The sequence below is a fragment of the Empidonax traillii genome, unplaced genomic scaffold (assembly GCF_003031625.1).
Source record: "Empidonax traillii isolate 1590-97213 ecotype Southwest subspecies unplaced genomic scaffold, ASM303162v1 scaffold238:size1398292, whole genome shotgun sequence".
Taxonomy (NCBI): domain Eukaryota; kingdom Metazoa; phylum Chordata; class Aves; order Passeriformes; family Tyrannidae; genus Empidonax; species Empidonax traillii.
This window is the reverse complement of record NW_020955431.1, coordinates 722,868-741,592: the sequence shown is the minus strand read 5'-3', so window position 1 is coordinate 741,592 and position 18,725 is coordinate 722,868. Positions and strand designations below refer to the sequence as shown.

Genomic DNA, 18,725 nt, shown 5'->3' with positions numbered 1-18,725 from the left:
GAGTTTAACAGAAGTGTATCAGAACTTGGTGATGCATTTTTTTGGTCCCGGAGGACGCGAGACTTCCAGCCTTCTGACAAGCTCCATACGATGGCTGCCACGTGCACCTGCATCCGCAACACCACCCGGGCTTCCTCGCTAGTAATTTCGTACGGAGCATCTGACAGCCGGGAAGCAACTCATTTCTGCCCTCTCCTATATTTTAGAGAACTCGTTGTCTTCGATCTCGGGGGTCGTCGTGTAACTCCTTTTATTTCACGCGGGTTCAGGTCGGTGATTTTGCGCTCCCCTGGCAGCCCGAGGAGCAATAAGCAATGCCCTCCCGCTCCGCCCCTGCGCACCTCGCTGCCGCCCCGGGCCCGCCGCGCTCCGCCGCGGGATGGCGGGCCCGGAGGAGGGCAGTGCGGGCTGGTGCGGCCGCCCTTTCCGGCGGGATGACGCGGCCACAGGATGCCGGCGACTGACACCGCGGAAGCGCCTGCGGAGCTGCTCAGGAGCCGGTGAGCGGGGCCCAAGGCTGGCGCTGCCGGGCCCAGCCCGGGGCCCCTTCGGCATGAGCGGCCAGCGGCGCCGGGCGGGCCGGGCGGCGGGCGGAGCGCTGCGCCCCCAGCCCGGGCCCGAGCGATACCGGGCAGGACGGAGCGCGGCGGAAAGGTGAGGCCTCCCCCGACCTCGGTTGTGCGGGCACGGGTAGCCCGCTGTGTGCTGCGCTGAGCCTGGGGCGTCCTTCCCTGAGGAGCGGGGATGGGAGATGGGGTGCGACTCTGCGTCTAAGGCAGCGTGGCCAGCGGGTCGAGCGTGATGGGGGTGATGCTGCCCCTCTGCTCTGCTCAGATCCCGCCTGGAGCACTGCATCCAGCTGCGGGGTGCCCAGCGCAGGAAGGTCATGGACCTGTTGGAGCGAGTCCAGAGAAGAGCCAACAAGTTGACTAGAGGTCTGGAGCACCTCTTCTATAAGGAAAGACTGAGAGAATTGAGTTTGTTGAGCCTGGAGAAGAGAAGGGTTTGGGGTGATCTAATTGCGACCTTCCAGTAGCGGAAGGGAGCCTAAAAGAAAGATGGAGAGGGACTTTTTAAGGTATGTAGTGACAGGACAAGGGGGAATGATTTCAAACTGAAAGAAAGGAGGTTTAGATTAGATATTAGGAAAAAAAATTTACCGTGAGGGTGGTGAGGCCCTGGAACAGGTTGCCCAGAGAAGCTGTAGATTTCCCATCCCTGGAAGTGTTCACTGCCAGACTGGAAGGAGCTCTGAGCAACTTAGTCTAGTGGAAGGTGTCCCTGCCCACAGAAGGGGATTGCAACTAGGTGATATTTAAAGTCCCTTCCAACCCAGGCCATTCTATTGTTGTATGAACTCTAATACTGAGCTTGTGCTATGGGACAGCTTGGTACACAGCAGGGCTCGTGTGCCAAAGGGCAGTAACATCTGTAAACAAAGGTTTGTTGCAGATGGGAGGCATTAACCTGGAGACAGAAATATGTTGCTCAGTTTTAAGGTGTACAGAGTGGATATTAAGATTCTGAGTTCTGAGGTGACCAGCCAAGGTAGCAATGAACTGTCCAGAACATGAATTTAGCAACTGCAAAGCAACCCATAACTTTTTACAGGGGCTATGTGTCAATTTAAGATAAATATCCCTGAAAATCTACTATATTGGCACATCCAAAACCTTTGGAGAGCTTTCTAGAATAGGTTGTAGCAATCATGTCTTGATACCTTGGGCATCATATTGGAAGGCGTAAGGATTGGAAATTTATGAGGTAAGCATAATCCTGGTGCAATGGAAGTTTCATGTTGCACCAGGTACATTTGTAAAAATCCTTGTCTTGCAGGACTGAAACTTGTTTCATTGGAACTTCTTTTAATCCTTAGGTTTTTAGGTGATAGTGCACCTTGAGAGCAGCAGGTGTTCAGTCAGTGCACTAATTCTAGTGTGGGTTGTATTTGAGAAGCTGGTATGGTTTAGCCTTGGTAATAAGCAGAATTGACTTGCCAGTGGGATGAGTTTGAAAATAGCTTGGGAGCTGTCTTATTTTACCAGACTGTTCTGAATTTAGTTGTTGTTTTTGAAAAACTGTGTAGCCTCTGAATCCTTAGAATTACTTATTAGCATTACTATTAAAATATTGTAACTTTCTTAAGACATGTGCTTTTGTTCTGTGAGAGATACTCTTCATGTATTTCTCCATTCTTCAAAGACAGGATAATTTTCAAGGGTGGATGGCAGAACCAACTGGCCTTTCTGCAGCTGCAGAACAGAGTGTTCCCACACAGCTGATGAAGCATAAAAGGGAAGTTGGTGTTGCTTCTGAGGAACTTGGTTCAGCAAATGCGGCTACAGACCAGAGAGAGCAAAGGCCATCGGAAATAAGTAAAGACTGTGTATACAGAAGTAGTGGGAGACCTGAGAAAACAGATATGATTAAATCACTTGTGACAGATCAGGATGAAGGTAGAAACTGTGAACTATACCTACCTACATCTAGTAACTATTCAGCAGTGGAGTCACCTGAGGAGGAAAGGTGAGGATTTTTTTTTTCAATATATTAGCAGTTTTTCTGTAGAAAGGGAGGGGTACTCTCAGTTCATGAAGGTAAATTTCTTGCGAAATTAGTTAATGGCTTAGTGAGATAGGTCTAAATATCACATCTTAAAATATGAAGGCCACCTTCACCTTTCAGATAAATTTTTGTTAATTTTTGTAGTTTATTAGTGGCTTCTTTCCCTATCTAAGGAAATAACTGTGGAGTACTGTGCTTAGTATCTCCTATACCTATTGTTTCTCTTTTAATTAATAATTACTTAGTATTGTTACAGAAGAGATTTTGAGAAGCTAGTTGAGCACTTTACTTGAGTAAAAACTAAACTGTGATTTGATATGACAGCACAGTAGATGAGTTTCCTGGTATTAACCTATATTGGTCTTTATACTAAATGGTTTTTTTGTTCTCAAGGGAAATGTATGCAAGTGATTTGAGTAAGCTGGTTTGCATATAAAGAAACAGAAATACAGAGCCATCATTTAGTAGTGTATCCTTTCAAGTTTAATGAAAGTAATCTAATTACCAACTGTCTGCATGAAACCCTTTCTTGCAGTCTTCTTCTCTTAGTGGTGTAAGGGGATGGGGCAGGGTTACTACCTTAATTTCTTCCTGGTCTTTTACAAGCACACTGTATTTGGGGTTTCTGAGTAGTAGAGCAGAAGCTACTAGTAGTAGTGGGCAATAGATAAAAACCTGGCAGCTTTTTTCTGCACATGTACTTTCTTCAAAATACAGACTTACAATGTAAGTGTTTTGTAGTGGTAAACCTAAATGATACTAATATGTTCGGTGGTGTATATTTTTTTGAAGTATTTTAACTGTGAGACTTCGATTATTTTTTGAAACTTTATTTGCTAGATGTAATTATATGACAAATGACACTCAAAATCGTGTTTAAAGGAATGTGCAATTTACAGTCAGGTTTTTGAACATTACATAAACCTCCTTCCTCAGTAATGTTCACATCCAAGCTCTGAGATCTCTTTGTGTTAATGCTAAGCTATACACAGAAACAGTATTCTTGTAGGCCACCATTTCCTCCCTCATGGTCTTGACTTCAGAATGTCTGCATGTAGGCTCAAATGGAAATATTTGACTCTTAAGGCAACGTACTTTGGCCGAAAAGCCCATATTATTTGAGGTACAGATGTTTGTCTGGATTTCAGCTAGCCTGTATGCTGCAGTTTGAATCATGTTAGAACTACTTCTTTGACTTAGTAACATTCAAACCAGCTGCAGATAGTTGGTTACTTTTAATCATATTCTGTCATGTTCAGCTCACTACTGGATAGGTTGCTCAGTCCCAGTGGTACTCTGTTGAGTAATGGGTTCTTAGTTGCATGCATAGGTTGTGTTACTCATATATGCAGCAAAAAGGCATGTTGACTTTGTCTTTTGCAAGTTCATTTGAGAGCTAATGTTGGTTCTATGAAAATGTGTAAGATGGAAAGCAAATTGAGTTAAAAAAATAATTGTAGAAATACTTCAGTTCTTGCATGACTTGTAAACAGGGGAAAAGTTTGTAAGATTTGTGCTGTTACGTGAGGTATGTGTTGATTTTTATTGCAGTGAGGAGGACATGTATCGTGATGCAGAGGAAATAGAGAGAGAGAAAATACTGCTTCGTGAGGCAAACTCTTCAGGTACAATTGAATGTTGTGTGAAGTGCTACAATTCACTGTAGCACTAATTTGTGATGTTTTGACACCCTCATTTCCAGGGACTTCTGTGCACAGATGTCTGTGTGCAGTAGAAGTTACTTATCATGAGTGATAAGTAACTGAGTACATTGTACAGTTTAATTCACAAAAAGATCAATTTTATGTAAAATTAGTTGCTCTTAGTATATTATTCCTGTGTTTATGTAGTTACTTTACAAGAGAATGTTAATCCTTTGAAAAGCAGTCACAGCCTATATTACAAGTAAGTGTTGTGCTTGAAAATTACTGATTCATAGTCGTCATAGCAGCATCTGTTGCTGGGAGATGCCTTGTTAATCTTAGTGCTATCTGTATTGGAATGAAAGCTGTTGGGATTCCAAGACAAAACTGTATTTCTTCTTTCTACTGTTGTCACTGACTTATTCAGAAAGATCCGTCATCTTTCTGCCTGATAGTCTGGCTGCTTTATGAAGAAGAGAAAGTTTTGTGAAATATTTTTCTGCTTGCTAAGAAAATTAATATTACTTTGCTAATTTCTACAGTATTTGCAGAAGGGAGGACCAGAGTGTTCTTTGTTTTGTTGGAGGCAAAAAGATTGTTTTTCTTCATGTGTAATTTTCAGAGCAAGCTGTTTTTTTTCCCCTCCCATGCTAATAGTTAGTAGCTGTAGGTTGTTCTGCCAGTTTCGTTTGGCAACAATGTTAAAGTGATAGTATATTTAGAAATTTGACACACTTTCTGCTTTGTTCTGTTTTTTGTATAATGTTACATATTCCATTTTGACAGAACATAAACTAAGTGTTTCACCTGAAATGGACATCATGGAGTATTGCAGAAAAGAATGGAGAGGAAACACACCAGTAGCAAAAAGGATGAGAAAGGTAGCAGTTCTATTTTTGTTGAATTTTATTAGGCTTTTTGTTTTCATTTCTATGTTTGCTAGGTGATTTCCTATGGGATCTATCTTTAAGGCAGGAAATGCAGTAGCAATGTTTTACATTGTCAGGTCTTAGACGTGGCTGACAATTGGAAGATGCTTTTTGTACTCACTCCAAATGTTTTTAGTAAGTCTACTTGCTGGTAGTGTAGGGATTTAATTTGTTCTTTACTGTTTTCAGGTAAAGTTTTATATTTTTTTTATTGTCATGAAATGCTATTTTTGTGGACTGTTAAAATGCAGAGCAGATTACCAAATTTTTGGACAGAAAGCAAATAACCAAAGTTGATGAATTGCAGGATTTTTAAGGTGAGGAGCTTTAATGAATTGTCATGGGTTTTCTTAAATTTTTCCTGATATTTTTTTCCCCCCAGTTTTTGAACTAGTTTTCTTATATTAATCTTGAGCTAGAGTAGTAGAAAATAAAGCGAAGTTGTTTTGTTGTTGTTTGAAAATTTAGTGATATATATGAGTAAACATAAAAATACATAAATAAAAAGATGCCACCCTTAAGAGATTACTAAGAAATACAGACACGCAGGGTATTGGCTCTTGCTAGGTTAGCTGGGGAGACATGTTGAGCTTTGGAAGTTCCATTTCAGTGTTGTGGCTTCTGCTAAAACTGTGTGTATGGGAACAGCAGGGAGGGAACAAATGGGCTGAGGCAAGTGTCAAGATATTTCAGTGTAAACACAAATTTTCCCTGAGGCAGAAGCAAGTTACATGTGACATGTATTGGGTAAGTAGCATTAACTATTCCTGATACTTCTTATAAGCATAATATGTGGCCTTGTGTGTGTGTGTGTTTGTATGTTTGATATTTTTGGAAACATAAATGAGTTAGCTACCCATATTTCAATGATGTTCATATTCTGTCATCAAATAAATACTTCAACCAATTATCTACTCAGATTTCTTTAGTTTTTTGTTTGTTTTTCAGCAGAACTAGGGAAGTTGGGGTTTTTCTCCAAAGCGTAATTTGTGACATAAAAGCATTTGAACTTCCAAAATGGGTAGTGGGTCAAATGCTTTTGTTTGAAAATAGCAGTAGTTATTTGGATGCTAATATTCAGGTATCTTTTATGTTACAGTGTGTGACCTTAAGATGTTTTATTAATGCTTTCACATTATTTGGGTTTTGTGTTTTTTAGGGATATGAAGCAGTTGCTCAGAAGTTTGCATCTATAAGAAGAATACGAGGTGATAATTATTGTGCTTTTAGAGCAACTCTTTTCCAGGCATTAAGCCAAGCCACCGAGTTACCAAGCTGGCTGCAGAGTGAGGATTTGACTATGGTATGTCTCAAACTCTGATCTTCTGACAGTAGAGGAATATTTTTTCTTATCTATTTGGTAATTTTATGATCTCATTTCTCCGTTATGCTATATGTACTCACTTTTCAATATCCTTTGAACTGAGAAGTTGTAGTGTTCAATATTGTTGTTTGTGCACAGTGATTCTTTTAACTTGGAATTGAGTCCAGGTCCCCTTAGTTTCCAATTTATAATGTATATAAATGTTACTGTAATATTATATGTATATAAATGTAATAATAATGTATATAAATGTTACAGTGCTGACTGTAACAGAACTTGTCTGTCTTCCTCTTGCCCTCTTGATTTCTTTTTGCCGCATGTAATATGGCAGTAAGAGGTTTTCCACAAGAAAATAACAAAAAATATAGACAATTATTCTAACATTTGAGAAATAAATCCCCAGCTTTTCAAAATTATCATGTGTATTCTTGTGTGCCATATATGGTTTTTCTAGGAAGTGGAATAGCAAATTGGATGCTGTAGGCTTTTCAGAATGTGTGTAATTACCTGTGTCTTAAATGTTACTTAAAATAAGCGTAAGAGCAACTCCAACTTGACATGAAGAACAGTTCATATGGAGCACTGATGTGCAAGCAAAGCAAGGTGTCTTCCTAAGAGCAGAAGAAGAGTATTGCAGAATTTGTCTTGTGCCAACAAAGTCCATTTGGTGATATTGGTGAACATGGAAGAAACATGTGAGAAGCTGCCCACACAAGAGTGACCCACCTCAGAACAGTAAGGTTCCACTTGTCAGGATGCTGCTGAGAATGTAAATGGTGAATGCCTGATGCAGATTCGGTGTGTAGCAGTCCAGATAGAATCACATTGCTCTCACTATTTTTCTGTATAACTTTAGAGGCCATCTTAAAATTTCTCATGGTAGTCTCTATCATTGTTAATTAAACATCTCCTGATATGTTTTTGTAATTACTGATAAAAATAGTTCTATGAATGTTTTACTGCAGCAGTAACTACAGTGCAAAATGGTTTTCTTTTTGTAAAAAAACACATTCTCTCAGCTGACAACCATTTCCACTTTATCAGATTAAAGAACATAGTTTCCCAGTGCTCCATTAAAGAGTATGCAACCTTTCTTTTTAAATGGTGTACTTTGCAGTTTTTAATGATGTTCATCTCTTTTTCTTCCTGCTGGTTCATAGAGGAAAATGTGTCACATGATAATTAATATTTTTTTTAAAGAGGTAAAACTACAAACTGAACTGACTGAAATGATAGATTATTATGCATCAAAGCAGAAAGCATGTAGGAGAAATGTGTGTAGTGACAAGTACAGTATTGTCAGTGTGTAGCTGGCAGTACAAATTTGACAGTTTTTTGGTGTTTTGTTGTTTATAACTTAAAATGGTTTTAACATGCACATTTCTAGTTGTAGAAGTTACTGGCATATTAGTTTTGATTACTTAATTTTATTTGTTCAGTTAACATAGGATGCCAGGCTGGAGGGGGAAGATCTATGTCTATCTGGCACATATTTGGTTGCCATTGAAGAGAACATATTACTGATTTTGAATCCTGATAAAATGAAAACTGGCTGGTAATGACTGATGGCATGTGTGCTGCTCCAGCCAACTGTTTAATTCATTGCAAGACGCAAGGTGCTCTTCCAGTTCCAGTGGTAAAAGGGTTTAATAGATGAGGATAAAAAACTGGATGTGCAACTGCTAGGGTGTCTTTAAAGAGAAGTGTAAAAGCTCTTAACAGGTGTAGCTCATGAGCAGTAAAACAGGCAGTTCTGAGGCTAAAACATGATCTGATGCATCAACTAATTCCCAGGTTATTTTCATCTTTAATAAAAAAACCTGTCACAGAGTGCTTGAATTATGCTCTCTGAAAAGGAATCTGTGTGTCCTGGACAAAGTAGTTTGCAGTCCACCAAGATTTCTGGATTATCTGGTGGACGTCATCTTCTGTTGGTTTAGGGACACTTTCAAACACAGTTATTGTCATCTATCTCCTGGTGGGAGGTTTTTTTAATTAAAAAAAAAAAAAGGCACAAGTAACTTGGTGATTAATTTTTCCAGTGCTTAGATGTTTTGTTGATCTGTAAATAGTAATAGACTAATATTCTGACTGCTACCCAAAAAAAAATAAAGAGACAGTTGTGTTTGGTTATGATCATCTTACTGTGACTTCTGTTCGAAAGAACGTATGAGGGATTGTTTTGAGGTGCAGAAATGTTAGAAAAAAAGTAAAACATGCAAGTTAGTGGCTTTCACTTTCCAGACTTTTGACTTAAGCTCCCTTTTCTTCTCTCAACTTCCAGCTTCCTGAAAACTTGCTGAACAAGTATGACTGGATCAAGCAGTGGCAGCTAAAACAGAAACTGGGCAAGAAGATGGGAGAAATAAGTGATGAAATTAAAGAGTATTTAATACTTCTAAGGAAAAAGGTTGGAAAAGTATTTCTTTTTTCTTGGTAATTTACAAATATAAAAAATGTCAAAGATTTTTGAATGTGGTGAACTTAGCATAAGGATGCTTTCTGTAGTGAAAGTCACTTTTCTGTATGTATGCTGCATAAAAGTCAAGTAAAGAATGTCTGTTCAGATATGTAAGGTGTGTGATCTTTCACTGCAATAGCCAGATGCTGCAAATAACATGCAAGCAGCTCTGCAGAAAACTGTTAGACAGGTTTCAGTGAAGAAATTAATGTATCAGAACAACTTTTTTCCTCTATTATTTCTTATGTTTATTTGAAATAATGGTTATTATACTATGGATAAATCCTGTTGCTATCTAGAGCGGGTCAAAGAAAGAAAAATACAGAACAATGCTGAAGTAATATCAAAGGAGTAGGTTTTTTTCCATTTTTATACACTTTTATTCTAGGTTAGCATCACAGGAACATGGTTGTGCCCTTTCAGTGTTGATTCTGTATTACCTAGCCCCATGCCTTCTCCCTCTAGGAAGTCTGGAACCTATTGAAAAAACTTCAGCTGTTCCTGTCTTACTGTGAATGCATATTCTCTTTTTATGAAGGTTTTTATCAGTATTTTAAAGGCTGCATTCAAGCAGTTTGAGGGCTGGACTGAAATACATATTCTGAGTAACAGAAATATAAAGAATAGGAATTATTGTACGGTCTATGGTAGAGAAGCAAAAAGGCTGTTATCTTACTGTTATGCTTACTGTCCCATGACAATATTTTTTCTGCCACCTTGCAACAATTTCCAGCATACCCTCCTTTTACTTTGCTTAAGGACCAACTAAAACAAAATCAGAATAACTGAGCCTGACCTTGACAAGGCTACAATTGTGGAAATATTCTTGTTCCTTTAAAAAAGGCACAAAGACCTTTGTAAATTAATTTTGAGTGCCTGTACTGGGCATCTGACAAATCACAAGTGGCTTTTTGAAGCTCTTGCACGGTGACGGCTATTGATTTGTTGTATGATGGTTTGTTTGTGTTTTTTTAGTGGAAGAATATAAGTGAAATTAAGGATCCCATTGAAAAACAAGAAGCTTGTGATAAATTGTTTAAAAATGAAGAGGAGGAATACAGTCTCTATGAAGCGCTGAAGTTTCTGATGCTTAACACTGCAATTGAATTATACAATGATGATAAAAATGGAAGAAGAGTGCCTGTCTTCTCCTGGTTACTGTTTGCACGGGATACATCTAGCAACCCTTGTCAGTTAATGCATAATCACTTGAATCATATTGGTCACACTGGAGGCCTTGAACAAGTAAGGAGAGATTGTTCTCATAGTGTTATTTTCCAGTTTTGAACATTTTAGTTTCAAGTCGTTTGAGAAATCACCCAGCTTTTCTTGGTCTGGCTAAGTGGAATGGTGTAGTGTCTGGTCTTTTGTTGGGAACAGTATATTAGAACTGCTTGTTTATAGTGAGGGTTGGTAAAGATCCTCCTTTTAAATGTCTGATGGGTGACAGGTAACATTCTTTGGAAATAGGGTTTTCTGTTGATAGAACACTTGTATTAATCTCTTAAAAAAATTGTTACCTTTTAAAAAATATCATAATAAATGCTAATACTCAGATTATGAAGAGAAGATCACATGTAGCACTTCCATATACGTTGTGAATTCTGATAAGCTAATGACAATTACTGTGTTATACATGGCATAAATGGTATCACAAAAAAAAAACCAAACAAAGTGCAATAGCTAATGAGCTGAATAGTCTGAAATAATTTAGAAACATCCATTTTAAAAAAGCCCCATTAAATACTTTGCAAGTGAGATACTGCACTTAAATTCACTACTTAAATATAGACAGTAGAAGCGTGGAAGTATGTTTTGTTTCTGTTTATTGCCTTAAAAAACTGACAACTATAGTATAGATGGGACAGTTTGGCGCTACTCTTAAATTGGGTGATTCATTGGTGACTTTTTTGCTGCTCAATTTATTCAAGAAGTTATGTCGCCTATTTTTGTGCTGACTAGATTTGTTTATTTCAGCAGCAGTCTTTGTAAATTGTTATTTAGAACAGGGTATGCTTGCCACTGTAGTAGACAAGACAGGAGATTTTTTTTCAGCTTCTTTCTCTGAACTCCCTCTCCTGTCAACAGGTTGTAAGGGCTTCCCATTTTCTTTTTATCTGGCTGGAGAGTTCAGAGTATCCTCTAAGAGTGAAAGGATGGTTGCCTGAAACCTGCTCTTACCTGGTTTAGTGAATTAACTGGATGAATACTGATACAGGACAATGTCTTTCCTACTTGTTTGTGGTGGAATGGAGGTTGAATTCTCTGTGTAAAGTAGCTTTCTTTAGGATTAATATCCTGCTATGCCTCTGTGGGTCTGAAGAGCTTCATGTAAAGTGCATATTATCGTAGAGATAGACTATTGAGATACTAGAGATGCATTCTCACTTCATAATTTTTTCTTTGAAAAATTACATCTGATAGGTATTACTTTTGTAGTTTTATGAGAAAAATCTTGTAAAAAGTATGTTTAATTTTACACATATATTTACTTTTTTGCAATGTAGGTGGAAATGTTTCTTCTTGCTTATGCTCTGCAGTATACCATCCAGGTGTATCGGCTCTATAAATATAGCACTGATGAATTCATCACACTTTATCCCAATGACCCGGAGGAGGATTGGCCTGTGGTGACTCTCATAACCGAAGATGACAGACATTATAATATTCCAGTCAGAATGTGCCAAGAGACGATGCTGTAAACAAGTGATTTTTGGCAGACAAATCTGTGCTGCTTATTGAGTTTTCCCGGGCTGTATTGAAATGGGACAATGACAAAATCCACACTATTAAATCTACAACAACTTGAAATCTGTGCTTTGGAAGTTGACATCTGAAATGGAATATCAAACAGGTATTATCTTAAATAGTAAAAGTTTCGCAAGCATGGTTTTTGTTGTCCATTTAGAAAAAGAAAAAGGAAAAGAAACTTCTGTAGTTTTTGTTTGTTTGTGTTTGGGGGTTTGTTTGGTTGGTTGGTTGGTTTTTTTTGTTTCTTTGAAGGGCTTACTCTGAATAGGATTGCAAAAACGATACATTCATTTCTTTTAAGAAGGATAGTGAGGGTCTGGGGTAAGAAAGTAAGGTGGCAGAGTCCTGGCTGATATTTTTAATGGTGCTTAGAAGCAATTATACAAATCTTGGATCTTGGGAAGTAATATAATTCTTTTGCAGTTGGAGTTTAATGCCTGACACGATTTATGCTATAAGAGAGATGTTACTTAAAGTTTTCTAATGCTTTGGTTTTATTTTTTCTACATGAGCATCTCATATTTAGAAGCCAATTGTCTGTTACACTGAACATGAGTGTAACAGACAACCCCTGGAGAGGATCATGGCAAATGTAATAAAGGAGTATAAAAGTTGATTGATAGTGGGTCACAAATGGAAAAACTACACAGAATTTCTGCTTAAGTTGTGATAGCTGATAGGAGATAACCAGATACCTGTCAACTTCCATGTCTGTTCACATTATTGTTCCAGTAATGTTAAACCTCACTGGCAGCTGCTGTGGAGAACATGAGGGTTTTGGTTTGTCCAGGGAGTGCAGTAGATGGAAATAAACTTCTAATGCAGCTTACTTCACCCAGGAGTGGAGATGTGGGAGGTTCTGTTTCTGCTTACAATTATTCATTATGCTTTAAATTGAAAGAATACAGCATGTATCAGATGCTGGGAGTGCTAAAAAAAAAAAAAAAACCACCTTTAAAAATCATTAAATAATGAAACATTCAGCTCTTAGTTTACTAAGTGGAAATATGCCCTACAGATGACTCTTGAAACAAGAGAGTGAAAGCTGATTTAACTGAAATGCTGGTCATAGACAGTTCACTTGGCTTCTCTTAGAAGGCCTTCTTATATAAACAGGATAAGGTGATAAAAACTGTTCATTTGAATAATCTGGAGGAGATGGCATGCAAAAGATTTCTGCTTTGTTCTACAGGAAATTAATTTAACTATTGTGAAAGGTAATTACACAATTTAGAATGTATATTCACTATGTCCTAAAATGTGTTTTATACACAAGCTAATGAGGTTTATCATGTACTCGGTGTTATATTTGTCATGTTGTCTTTACCTTTTAAAACAACTAGTTTGTTACTGAACATTTCTGGGAGCTACAAGGGAATAAAAATAAACTTAATAAATTAATCTGGCAATATTTTGTTTCTGTTTTATGGCCTGTTCTCTGTCTTGCTTTATATTTTTGATGTTTTGATTTTGAAATCCATGTTCAAGTTAGTTTGTTCTTGAACGCTGCAAAGCATTACCTATGTAAAAGAAGTAATTAATTATTGGCTTTGCTGCTTGTACATGGGCAGCAAAAACAAATCATTCCCTGAATTGCTGTTATCCAAAAAAAGCTGAAGAGGAAAGACAAATTAGCTTTTGCAACTCACTTAACCCTGATAAAAAAGTTGTAGTTACCATTTAAATAACTGAAATTATCTAATTGTGATATATTCTTGAGATTAAAACTTATCACCTCTTTAGAAAAGGCCACATTTTCACACATTTAGGGCAGTGGCTCTGAGAATATGATGACAAAAGCTCCAAAGCAGAGGCTTTTTAGAGGCCAAGTGTGCAGCCATTAGGTATGAAAACAATTCACATCACTGGCGTGTATCTTGAACTCAGAAGGCAGGACAGGGTACAAGGTACTTTAGTCACATATTGTTTGTATTTTTCACTAAGAACTGTTGTTGTCTACGCAAAGCTTTTGTTTTGTCTTTACTCTGTTTCTTAGTAAGAAACATGAAGTTAATGAATGCTTAGCCTTCAGCTTCCTTTCTCTTCGTGGAAGAGTACAGCAGAAGTTCTTTCTGTGATGGAAAAGAGAAGTTGCATTGCTGTACCATGTGGGAATATTTGGCTGTGGGTAGAGAGATGTGCTGAAGTGGTGCTGCAGCAGCAATTTAGCGAAGCTCAGACTGGGTATGGCTCTGAGAAACCTGATAGGGTGTTTTGTGGGATCTTACCCCAGGACCTGGTGTGTTTGTTTCAGGACAGTGACTTTATTCAGATAGTTGAGTCAAAGCTTGACCAAATCTTGGCCAAGTTTATTTTTGTGTGACAGCAACAGCCCTCTCATCAAAAACTAGTGAAGGAGGGTGGAGAGCAAAGTGGGAACTTTTGTCTCACCCGAATGGTGGACATGGTCATACATCCCTTTGTAGGCGTTAAGTGGTGATAAGAAACTTTTGCTTTGGACATCAAGTGCAGGGCTCTTTGTCATCTCATGCCCCTCCTATATAATAGTGTCAGTTGTGAAGCCCCTGCACTTTATTTACTTTGCCCAATTTGCCCCTTTTTGTAACTGTGGGGTTTGAGGTGGTGTTTTTAAACACCTACCCACCAGGTCTTTGACATGATACATTGCCTTTGGGCTGCTGCAGCAGTAGCTGCTGCCGGGGCTGTAGTAGCTGGCCTCTGCACATGCTCTTCAGTGTCAAGCTCTCCCCCACTCCCCGTGTGCCGCCAGGTGTCACTGCAGGCCAGGGGACAGCACGCAGGGACACCTCAGGCTCCCTGCTGCCCAGCTGGCGGTACCCGGAGCCCTTCCTTCCCCTCCCTCCCCTCCCAGGGCACAGCGAGGGCATCTGCTGACTTGCCTGGCGCTCCGACAAACGCAAGGCGCAGTGATGGGACATAAACACCCAGTCGTGCTCAGGAAGTACAGTGTGACTGAAATGCTTTTTGCTTTGGGACCACGGTTTAGCAGCTTTACCTTTATAGACCTGCATGACACAATTAAAATTAATTGTGCATAGGCAGATGAAAGGTGTTTTAAAAATGTGCGGAGCACTGTGAAATGAAGGGGTAAGAAATCTGAGAATTTTCATTCCTTTACATTTTATCGTCTTTTTGAATATCAAGAAGTTCACCTCTTTTATACTTTGATAAAGAATCTGCTGGGAGGGGTTGAGATTTGTAGCAGATCCTCTCCTTGGTTGCTGAAGTATCTGGTCTTGGTTTGTATTCATTCAAACCCTCAGGTGATGTATTGAAGTATTTGAGTCTTCACAGCCAGAATAATTCTGTAAAAGTTAGAATCTGAGTCATGCTCATGAATTCTGAGCAGTGTTTCTAGGATAATTTACTCTCTCTTCACAAACAAAAGGCTATATAGTGTCAAAAATGATGTATGATGAGAAGTGGTGAGGTTGGATTCTCAGATTGTCCAAGAGTAAATAACTTTTAAAATGTACAAACCTGTTGGTTTCCAGACATTTGCAGGTGCACAAAACATAATATATTTTTACTGTCCTTATTACAGAGTGGAAAAAACCAAAATCCAACCATAGGTGTTTATAAAGATTTAATGTGCCTAGAAAAACAGAATAAACATGATAGTAACCTTCTATTACTGCCTATACTATTGTTACTGAATTGCTGAGATGACAAAAATAATTTTTATCTGGAAGACATATTCAGTCTTCACAGTGCATCAGTAAACTACAGGATGAAACTATAATAGACTATATATTTAGAGATGGACCACTTGCTGGACTGTTACTGTCTTCATGCTTCTGAATGTTTTCTGCATCATAAGATTTTTTTTTTTTTTTTTGTTTTGCATGAAATGTAAGAGAAATAATCATTTATGTTGAGCAAGGAGGACGTACAGAATGGGCCATAAACCTGCAAAGTGTGGCCATTTCCAGAGCCCCCTTCTTTGAATGGATTTTTTTTCAGAAGTGCAAACATTTTGGCCTTTGAGCAAAACACACAGATCTTATGCTTTAAACAAAGAGTGGTTCTGCAGAGCTGAAAGTAAGAGCTTGAGTGAGAGTCTGCTTCTTGCCCCTTCTAGGCAGGTTTCTCTCTTGCTGCCAAGGTTCAACTGCTGTGTCAGGGTGTAATGAACTGCATCGTGAGTGCACTTGCATTTTGGAGGATTGTATTCCTTTCAGGCAACCAGCAAGAAACAGTTAAGAAAAGTTTCTGTTCTATCACCTGAGGATATCTTTTGAATTTATGGTGTTGGGGGATGGGGGCGGGCAGAAGAATCAATAACATTTCTTCTCTGGGCTCTTGTCATGCTGCTTGGCTAACAGGGTTGAAAACAAAGAGGGAAGGGAGGTTTTGCAACTAAACCAGCAGGAAACCCACCAAACTTCAGGGAGTTTACAGTTTATTTCCCCTGTGTTAAATAGCACTTGCACAGGGGCAGGCCAAGCTGCCTCCTTCTGTGAGCCTCAGACCCTCATCTTCCACTCAGGCCCCCTAAGATCATCCCCAGCAAACACCCAGCTGGAGCATCACTGGCCTCCTGCACCTCCTGCAGGTATTACGACACGGGACTGGCACACGGCACTTATATATTAGCTTTTAGTATCTAATATTAATGCTACTTTTAGACAATCAAGTGGTTCCGTGGTGTTCATTTACTGATGAGCCCTCTTTAGAGCTCTCTTCAGTCAGATGTTCTGGGTTTTGGCTCATCAAACCATGTTACAAATATAAAACCTCTTTTAATTACAAAAAATAGCCTTTTTAGAGGCAGTAGGTGAGAAAGAAAAATAGGTTGAAGCAATGCTTAGGGCTGTTTAAAGCAAATCTGTGATAGCTCCCACAATCAACCAGTTTGTAAGACTCCCAGATGAAAAGCCTAGGTCCCCCCATCACCCCATCCCATGGAAGCTCATGTAAAACAACAACATGGAAAATTTGAAGGAAATAACAATGTGAAATTTCCTTTGAGGAGCCAGGATAGAAGGTGTAAGATCTGCAGTTGTGAAGGTAGTTCTGTTGCACTGCAGGGACTGTGTTAACCTCAGTGGGGCTTGCCACCAAAACACCTGATTCTTCAAAGAGATCCTGCACTGGATGATGTATGAATTAACTACCCATTCATGGTAGGTGGGCTCAGCATGGAGCAATCTATTTCGGCTGAAGTTTTGGGAGCATGGCTCCAGCTGCCAGGAAAATGTTTCTCTGCTCATGAGACACAGGAAGATTCTGCACCTTTTATGTCACCTAGAGGAGGCCCATCTTTCGCAGCTACAGAACAGCCTATGTAGAGAGTTAATAATTACTGCTTGACTTTCTCTTGGGTTGTATCTTCCTCAGCAGTCACTCCTAGGCTTTGGTTTTCCTCCCTGCATGTCACAGGGACTGGGAGAGTATTCACTGTGATCATCCAACACCTTTCTCAGAAGTGTCATTTACAGACAAGCCCAGCCAAAAGGCAACAGCAGGGCTTCAGCTCTCTTAGTGCCATACCTCTCTTACTGTCAGTAGTTTTTTACCTGTCTGTGGTAAAGAGCCCTTTTCTGTTCCTTGGCACAGAACACATCTACCCCCAGCAGCATGGACGCCATGAAACTGCAGCACAGCCATGTTCCCCCACTTTGTCAATGATTATTGGACACAAAAGCAAATGCTGTGCAACACTACCCACAAGCGGGAGGGTTTCTGTATGGGATTAGGCACTCTGTCATCTAAGGTGTTTGCATGCCCTTTGGGAAAATAAACTAGATTACATTTCAGTAGATATCGTTGATGGAAGAGCTAATTGTCATCATTACTGATGGAGGAAAAGTCAGAGGAGGGGCTGCTGATGGGAGGGAGAGAGGGAGGGAGGGAGAGAGACTTTCAAGACTATAGGCTAAGAAGGTGAAGTAATAATGCTATTTGTCATCATACTGCATGTCTTACTTCTCACCTGCTTTGGACTGGACCCTTTCTTGCTTAGGAAGAACAAAATAAAGACTACAAGATAGTTTTAAGAAAAGTCAAAATCAGTGCCACGTGACTGCATCGTTTGGCTTTGCTCAGTCTGCTCAAAACGAAGCAGTGTAGCAATAATTCTCAAACCTGTTTCCAAACAGGTTCTGGCTTTCCAAACCATGGGGAAGTTAACTTCCTTGGCCCTGCCTCGTAAGCGGGCATGGAGAGCTGTCAGGCACAGCGGCAGTATCTTTTTCTGAGCCCTAACAGAGACTCTTTTTTTTTTTCCCCGTTTTTTTTTTTTTTTTTAGCAGGGCCTCCTGCCAGGCCAGTGCTCTGGGCAGGGAGAGCTTGGACAAGGTCAGGGCACGCTCTGTGCAAGCAGCCATGGGACAGCAGTGGCGGGTGCCAGCAGCTAACAGTGTGTGCCTGTGGGCGGTGAAGGGAGTTGTCGTCTGCTGATGTAGATGACCTAATTATATTCCCTGCCCCACTCAGCATTCCCAGTCTTGGGCAGGAATGTGATCAGACATAAGCTGATCTTTTTTCTAGACATGGCTGGGGACCAAGAAGGGGGAGCTGGACATGGCAAGAGCCATAACCAGTTCAGGTTCTCTGAAAGGTCCCCTGGACAACCCTGCACCAAAGTCCAGGAGGAACAGAGCTGCTGTTTCCAGCGCTGTCACAGGGAAGATGGGACACACCCCGCAGAGGCCAGGAATCTGCCAACCCCTGCACTGTACTGGGGATGTGGCCACAGATGCCAGTGGGATGGGAGGGTTGTCATGGAGCCCCAAGGAAAGGAGACAAGAGGAAACAGGAAGGAATTGAAAGGCTGGCAAAATGTGGGGAATCCTAAGGCTTAATTAAAAGCAGTATGTGAGGAGGTCATTTTGTAGGCTGGAGAAGTTGGGCTTCTCTCTGAGAGTATAGTCTGAGTCTCTGCTGTGGGCCAGCATGAGGAGAGCTGAGGCCACAGGGTCCTGGGGTGGTCATGAGGAAAGTATGAGCAAAGCCCAACCATCATACCTCTCCAAGACCATTTTAAAATCAGTGACTGCTCAAGGAGAGATATCAAAATCTATGATCCCATAATCAGTCTTCTCGCTGGCCCTGGGTGGCTCAGATTT

The 18,725-nt window shown here is 40.0% G+C and overlaps 1 protein-coding gene across 2 annotated transcripts; it reads left to right on the top strand.

The window, feature by feature from the left end:
* Positions 1-575: 575 nt before the first annotated feature.
* OTULIN (OTU deubiquitinase with linear linkage specificity) lies at positions 576-11,733 on the top strand. 2 transcript variants are annotated; one of them, XM_027888439.1, is made up of 8 exons: positions 576-654; positions 2,207-2,526; positions 4,117-4,190; positions 4,995-5,089; positions 6,297-6,440; positions 8,746-8,871; positions 9,898-10,167; positions 11,430-11,733. In XM_027888439.1, the coding sequence occupies exons 2-8, from the start codon at positions 2,225-2,227 to the stop codon at positions 11,622-11,624; spliced, it is 1,206 nt and encodes a 401-aa protein (XP_027744240.1). In that variant the 5' UTR covers positions 576-654; positions 2,207-2,224; the 3' UTR covers positions 11,625-11,733. The 2 variants fall into 2 exon arrangements, with proteins under 2 accessions (XP_027744240.1, XP_027744239.1); XM_027888438.1 differs by having other exon boundaries at positions 580-654; positions 2,203-2,526.
* The last annotated feature ends 6,992 nt before the right edge of the window (positions 11,734-18,725 follow it).